Source organism: Macrobrachium nipponense, chromosome 2 (genome assembly GCF_015104395.2).
Source record: "Macrobrachium nipponense isolate FS-2020 chromosome 2, ASM1510439v2, whole genome shotgun sequence".
Classification (NCBI taxonomy): Eukaryota; Metazoa; Arthropoda; class Malacostraca; order Decapoda; family Palaemonidae; genus Macrobrachium; species Macrobrachium nipponense.
The window spans coordinates 58,494,500-58,502,613 of NC_087201.1; the positions used below are offsets into that span (position 1 = coordinate 58,494,500).

Below are 8,114 nucleotides of genomic sequence, written 5' to 3' on the forward strand. Positions count from 1 at the left end.
ATTTCTTGCATACCATGTACAGTACTAATACACTTTATTTACAGGTATGTAGTACATATTAGTAGTATATATGTAGTTTAAGTTAGGTACTGAATGGTCCAAATTGTTGTTTTTCATTGTTTATTGGTCAATTTAGCTTTATTATAAAATTTACTGGGGTGTTTTTGTAGGGCTTGGAATGAATTAGGCAATTTACATGTAAAATGCGGTTCAAGATATGAAAAACTCAGGTTACAAAGGCCACCTCGGAATGGATTAATTTGGTATCCTGAAGTACCACTGTACTTTCTTTTTATATTTTGGCATTTTTATGGGTTCCTTTTATTAGATACAGGCAGTCCCCGCTTTACAACGGGGGTTCCATTCTTGAGATGTGTCTTAAGCCAAAAATCTTTGTAAAGCCAGAAAATTTTCAAAATTCCTAAGAAAACCTTACTTTTAATGCTTTGTGTGTATTAAAAACTATGTAAACTGCATGTTTATTTCATTTTTCATAAAAAAAACCCCTTCAAATATTGATTGTTTTGCATTTTTGGAGTCATATTTCTTTGGTCAAATGGGCGTTGTAAGCTTCATAACCCTGAAACATGCGTTGCAAACCTGGAAATAATTCCTGAACAATATACAGGCGGCCCATGGTTAATGGCACAACTGCTTAGCGGCGGATCGGTTTTATGGCTGTTGTCAAAAATAATAATGAAAAAAATAAGGTATTTTATGGCACAATTTTTGGTTAACAGCGCCGTTAGTGCCGTTATGTCTAACGAGTACATACATTTGTAGAAATACTGTTCAGACCATAAAGGTTATGCAAATGATATTAAAATTTTTTTATTGAGAGTTATTACATAGGTATTAGGGTAAACTATATGCCCCTGGCTATTCTATGTCGAAAATATAGAGTTAAATGAGCACAAATTTAGTTATGGATGTGTCAATTTATAAATGATCATGCTTTTATGTTTAAAATGTGTATGAAAATGTATTACGAATAGGGTATTTTTATTTCTGCACATAAATATGATACAAAGGCAGCTTTTGAAACTGCCCTCCAGTTATCAAAGAGGATGTTTTGTTCAAGTTCGTTCTTATGAGCTGCCGCCTGCCACTCTTCTGAAAATATTGATTGCAAATTTAGTGATCGATGTGTCGATTTTATAAATGTTCATGCTTTTATGTTTAAAATATGTATGAAAATATATTACGTATAGGGTATTTTTATTTTTGTACATAAATATAATACAAATTAAGGCAGCTTTTATAACTGCCCTCCATGTTATCAGAGGATGTTTTTTCATGTTTTTTCTTGTCCGCCGCTGTTCCGAAAATGCATTTACAAAGACTTCAAGTGGTTATATTTTGTTAATTTGGGAGCTAATTATAACTCATTTTGTTACTGAAACTTTAACTTTTTGTTAAAATTTTTCATGCTTTTATGTTTGAAATGTGTATGAAAAATGTATTAAAGGGTATTTATTTTATTTTTTGTACATAAATATGATACAGTGGCAGTACGCATGTCCATTTGAAGTTTTTGTAACAGCCCTTTACATGATGAAGACAATAGGTTGCTCAGTTGCGCCCGAATAATAAAATTTTAATTTATATAATTAAAAAACTTTTATAACAAATTATATTTACAATAGTTGCATAAATTGATTTTAAAAGACAAAACTTGCATATACATTCGATTTTGCAACGCTGCAATTTGTTTGTTTTTCCATGGGATAGAAGTAAAAAATATAACTGTGCAACTTGGTCGATTTTTTGCTTTGTTACGTGAGCAAAAAATTGAGGTTCAACCGTACGAGCTCGAGATGCAGCTGCTATGGAGATGGCATAGTGATGAAAATTAAGATAAGCACAGAAGAAAAAGTAAGTGTGCGTCTTTTCCATAAATCTTTTAAAAAGTTATACATTACTTCACTGTATCCAATAATATATTGTATGTATTCTCATATTATTGTATTATAAAATACTACCGTAGATTTAAGCCGGAATTCCGCGAAGCAGCCAATGTTTTGGTTTGGAAATCAGCTGATGGGGAATACAAGTTTTTTTCAACATATTTAATGCAATTCTAAGCGAATATTCTTGCTTCTAGTTAGTGTAAATGAATATCTAGATATGTACTTGACTTATATGAGACAAGGTTATTTTTCCTTATACAACGTGTTTTTAGGTGGAAATATGACTTGAATATATATATGTCTTGTTGTGATTGTGAACTAATTTTTTTTTCGTTAACAGATTACGTTGGCGGCATGTTTATTGAGTAAAACAATACATGATCCTGTTCGCAATTTCGCTTTATATCATCGTAATACGAACTTTACGTTATTTATCTTGTATCAGCATGAAACCAATGGTAAAATGTGTTCTTTCAAGCACAGTAGTTTTGATTAAAGATTTTATCTCAATTTTATCAACGGTTGTGTATGATGGCATACGTTTACTGGAGTTTTATCCTTGTTGCCGATGCACGATAATGGTCATTAGGAGCTTGCACAGTTTTCTCAGCTTCAGCTATAACTAGGTTTAAATTTAACAGTACATTTCTCTATAGATCTTTGATCTATAGCGAATAAAGTTATTACATTGAGATATCTCAGTCCTATTCTACATAATGTCATTTATAACAACTACAGTAATAGTGTACTATAGTACGATGATTGAAATACATCCAAATGGATGTTGTTATCCAATTCGGTTGTACAGGCAGTCCCCGGGTTACAACAGGGGTTCCGTTCTTGAGATGCGTTGTAAGCCGAAAATCGTCGTAAGCAGGAACATCGTCAAAAATCCTAAGAAAACCTTACTTTTAATGCTTTGGGTGCATTAAAAACTATGTAAACTGCATTCTTATTGCATTTGTCATCAAAAACATATATTACTTTGCATTTTTGGTGTCATATTTCTTCTGCCAGATTAGCATTGTAGGCGTTGTAACCCTGGAAATAATTTCTGATAAATATAATTGAAAAGCGTTGTAACCTCAGAATGTTGTAAGCCGAACCCGGGGACTGCCTGTACTTAGAAAAAGAAAGTTGTTTCTCATTCGGTTGTTCATGGCTGTACATGTTTACGCAACTAGTACAACGTTAAAACTATACTTTCATCATTCTCTTTTGCTGTTTTTGAACTTACGTAACTAGAAGATGGGATAAAGTTAGGCTATTGTAATTTGGTGTCTCATAAAATCGGATTATCGTAGGACGAATTATCATAACTTCAAAACTACAACTACCTGTACACTGTATAAAACCTTTTTATATCTTTACATACTCTAGACTTTCAAAGGATTAAAGCTTGGCTTTTCTCACTTTACAGTATTTATAATACTATATTGTACTGTACAGTACTACTGTACAGTAAAGTCAATAGTTCTATACTACATAAATATAATTTTACTTATTGCGCCATTGCGGGATTACGTCGCTGTTTGACTGGTCTAGTATTCCAAGAAGGTGTGGCAGATGTAGACTTTAAAATCGCTTAGCGTCGAAAATCGCTCGGCGTCGGCAGTCAGGAACGGAAGCCCTGCTGCTAACCGAGGGCTGCCTGTAATTGAAAGCGTTGTAACCTCGGAATGTCGTAAGCTGGGGACTGCCTTACAATTAGTGGATTATGCATAGATGTGTGACAAGTATTGCCACTTGAGCCACTGGTGGGTTATTTGGCGTTGGTGGAACAGAAATGTATATACATAGATTGCCTTATGAGCCACATATGTATCATGTATTTTACAGTTTCTTGCCCTTCTATCCTACCAGACCACTGACTGGTAACCTCCCATAATCGCTCTCAGCAACGAGCTGTGTGGAGAGGGTTGTTAAGTCATGGTGCCAGGAGAAAAATGTCAAATTGCTGTATGGCGGTTAATGTGTTAAAGATCCCCATTTCAGTATATTTCAAATTGTTTTCTATTTCATTTCCAGGAGAATATTAAAAGCTAAAGAAAAACTGCAGTGCAGCTGTGGATTTACAGATTTTGAAGAAACTCTGCAAAAAGTTGAATATCATCTGGAGATCCAGGTTGAAAATAATTACCTTGTTTCTTCAATTGTGTGCTATGGATTAGGTTTACCATCTTGTAGCTGGATTGCTTGTTATCAGACTGGACTTCTAATAATCTTAAGAGACTATTTTAAAGTCCAGGTGGAAGTTTATGATCCTGCATTCACTGAAGTAGATGTTGAAGTTTTAAAAAAATTGTGTTTCACAGTAATAGAAAATAATGAGGAAGGAAAACGGAAGATAAAGATCCCAACTATATTTTATATGCCTCACTGTGGAAAAGGGCTTTATAACAATCTTTTGTGGACAAATTGGAATTATGAATGCCTATCAAAGTGTGTAATTATTGGAAACAGTTTTAGCACTATAAATGAAAACTTTCCAGGAAGAATATTAAGAAAATATTATAAATTTATTCTTTTGTCAACTGAATTTTTTCACGAGTATCCTGTCAAGGCACTCGTCAAGGAAGACAATATCTTCAATGATATTAGCATTCATGTTGTTAAAAACAACTTGAAGAAAACAGAGCTTACTCCAGATTTTTGGTCAGTTGAAAGTGAGCTGGAGTATGAGAGTGATGCAGAATTTATTCGAGTGAAATGATAGTTTTGATATATACATATTAAGTATTAACATTTATTTACAGCTTGCAAGGAAGATGTTAGGAAAGCAGGAATTTGTGTATTATACCATGGTTGTCTTGATAATGTTACTATGTAATGTTGTACAAATTAGTCATTGCTCATCTGTATATTGTGGTAAAGGTTTTTTCAAAATAGGAAATATGACAGAATGCCACCCATGGCTGACATGTAAGGAGATCAGGAAAATGAATATGGGTGGTCTTATTGGTTATGGAGCTGTTAAACAAATTTATAAATCTCACTGGGGGAAAGATGTAATCGCATATAATGTCATAAATAATGTTGAGTACTTAAATGACTTTAAAGATGGTTTTGAAAATTTGAAAATATTAGGACCAAGTGATTTTATAGTTCAAATTGTTGGGTTTTGCTTGGAAGACAATGTTTTCCTAACTGAATATCATCCACTGGGAAATCTTTTGAAGGCATTTAGCTCTTTACATGAAAAAATAAGCCTGAAAGATAGGTTTCTGTTTTGTATTAAGTATGTTAAAGTCCTTGCATTTTTACATGACAGTCCAGCGGGGAAAAGGGTCATGTGTGATTCTAGCACACTAAACAAAACTCTAGAACAGTATTTGGTTACAGCATCACTAAATTTGGTGCTAAATGATGCTGATGCATTGCCTGAAATTAGGGAACAAGGCATTGTTTGTGGTCATAAAGAACTTGATGGCAGTTTTATTGCTCCTGAGCAAAAGTGGCCATACCCAAAAGAGGAATTTAAAGAAGAAATGATGATACCATATAATGAGAAGTCTGATATATGGAAAATCAGTGATGTGTGCAATTATTTCATAGGAAATTCTGAAGAAAGTATAGCTTTTAAATATCACTTGTACCCCATTCACTTCAAATGTCGAAGAAAAATCCCAAATCTTAGACCTACTGCATCTGAGGTAATACAATTTTACAACAAGGTGCTGTATGAGTATTTTTCAGCTCATGATAATTTTATTAAAGAAGATTTATAGGTTTATATTTTGAACAACATGGTCAATAAATAATTTGCTTTTTGTTTGCATGTTTTATTGATACCCACATGTCAAGTGCTCCCTGAATATAGAATATACTAGATATTACCTTAGTAACCAGATGAATTTCAGGATAAGGAACAACCAAAGCATAGTTTAAAATCTCTAAGTCCTCTGCTAATGCTAACGGATCTGGAACCACTGAACAGAATATCTCCAGTTTCCTGTTGAACCGAATCGCAAAAAGGTCCAGCATAGGTCTCCCTCAAACCTGGAAGAGCCTGTCCGCTACTACCTGATGAAGGGACCACTCTGTGCCTAGGATCTGATCCCGACAACTGAGTTTGTCTGCAACTACATTTCGTTTGCCTGGGATATACCTGGCAGAGAGCTCTACCTAATTGCTGACTGCCCACTGGTGAATCTCGATGGTCAAGGCGTGAAACCAGACCTCCCTGCTTGTTCACATAAGCGACCACCGTGGTGTTGTCCGACATGAGAACGGCAGAATGACCCTTTACTTTCTCCCAAAACTCCTTCAGACCCAGGAAGGCTGCCTTCAACTCCAAGACATTGATATGCTGCCGTTTGTCCTCCAAACTCCTGAGGCAATGAGGCCACCTAAATGAGCCCCCCAACCTGCGAGAGAGGCGTCTGAAAACAGAAGGAAGTTCGGTGGGAGAGAACACAGGACATCCTTCAAAAGATTTCGGTCGTCCAACCGCCGTATCAATGACCATGCCTAGGTAGAGAATCCTTTGACTGGGTACGAGGTTTGACTTTTCCTGGTTGACCACGATGCCCAGTTACAGACAAAACCGAAGCAGACGATCTCTGTCCTGCAGCAGCTTTTCCCTGGAACCTGCCAAGACCAACCAATCGTCGAGGTACCTCAGCAAACGGATCCCGAGCATGGGCCCAACTTGAAACGAGAGAGAAGACCCTTGTGAACACTTGAGGGGCTGTGGTCAGCCCGAAGCACAGGACTTTGAACTCGAAGACCTTGTCTCCGAGAGAGAAGCGAAGGAACTTCCTGGACGTCGGATGAATAGGGATCTGGAAGTATGTGTCCCTCAAGTCTATCAACAGCATGATGTTGCCTTCCCTCACAGTTGCCAACATTGAATGCAGGGTCTCCATCTTGAACCTTGTCTTCTTGATGAAGTGATTCAAGATGGATAAGTCGATCACAGGTCTCCAACCTCCCGACACCTTGGGCACCAAGAAGATGTGACTGTAAAACCCCGGAGACAGACACACCACTTCCTCTATTGCATCCTTGTCCAGCATCTTCTGCACTTCTTCCTGAAGAGCCAAGAACTTCAGAGAATCTGGAGGATACGCCCTCCTGAGCTGTGGCTTGTCCGAGAGAGGAGAGAAGTCGAACGGCAGTAGATACCCCATCTGAAGGACATCTACCACCCACTTCCCTGCCACTTTGCCCAATGGCCTGCCAGGCAATAATCCCCCACCCATGGCACAGGAGAGGGAGAGGTGCCTAACCTACCGACAAACCTGAGGTCTTAATGTTAACTGCCACCTCTAGCCACACCTCTCTTATCCTGGGTTGGAAGAAAGACTGACACGTTGCGAGGTTCCAAGCCTGGTTGGTGACCAGCTTCCACTTTGTATACGCATCTGTTGCCAGGTGCCACAGATTCCTTGCTTTACAATCTTTGATTGTTTTAAATTGTTTCCAGGTGGCACTAGAAGATTATACTATTGTTAAGACCTCAGGTTTGTTAGCTATGAAAGATATAAATTGATCAAAAGTTTGTTTTATCCAGCCACCATGTGAGGTCTTCTCTGACCTTCCTGTTCAGTTACATGAGCTGAGAGAGAGGATTATTTGGGGCTGACCATTACGCTTTAGTTACTGTACTGAAGCAAACACAGGTGAAAACACACATGCAGAACAAGCTTCTCCAGCAACAACAGGTGGTCAAAGGCGCACCTGCCAAAAATGAACTAGCTTGGCAGAAACTGCATTACCAACTCCGTGAGCTTGCTCGCAAGTCCGACCGAGACTTGCTTCTTCTGTATCTGTGAGCATGCCCTGGTACTTTTTTCTGTTGCCAGGGGACAAAATCAATGGGAGTCTGTTCTAAAGTAACTGCATCCTAGAGGGCTGTTGCCAGTCTGAAGCACAGAATTTTGGACTAGTAGATAGTCCCATTTAAACAAAATGGAGGTTCTTCTGAGTTCTGCTGTACAGGTGCTTGAAAGTAAAAGCCTTTCAGATCTATTGAAAGAATGAAGTCAACCCCATAAGCTATGGAAGGCCTGTACTCTGAGTAACATTTCCTAAATACAAAGCAACTGAACTATACTGGGTGCAAGAGAATTAGAATGTGCAGCATCCATCACAAACGATCCATGGCCTGGCAGGTAGTGGCTTGTACTGAGAGCAGAGTTACCCGAGTGAACCCACTAACTGAGTAGTCCCGTGTGGACCAGGGCCAAGCTAAGTGGGTTA

At 37.6% G+C, this 8,114-nt stretch overlaps 2 protein-coding genes across 5 annotated transcripts in view; both read left to right on the forward strand.

Annotated features, from left to right (window-relative positions):
• LOC135220615 (SRR1-like protein) overlaps positions 1-5,682 on the forward strand; it is a 67,225-nt gene extending 61,543 nt beyond the window's left edge. For all 4 annotated transcript variants that reach the window (XM_064257921.1, XM_064257920.1, XM_064257919.1 and 1 more), the window contains exon 3: positions 3,939-5,682. In XM_064257921.1, the coding sequence (XP_064113991.1) occupies positions 3,939-4,623 (685 nt within the window). In that variant the 3' untranslated portion in view covers positions 4,624-5,682. The remainder of the gene's footprint in view (positions 1-3,938) is intronic.
• LOC135221186 (protein O-mannose kinase-like) lies at positions 4,805-5,638 on the forward strand. The gene has a single exon (XM_064259008.1). The coding sequence runs from the start codon at positions 4,805-4,807 to the stop codon at positions 5,636-5,638; it is 834 nt and encodes a 277-aa protein (XP_064115078.1).
• Positions 5,683-8,114: the final 2,432 nt, after the last annotated feature.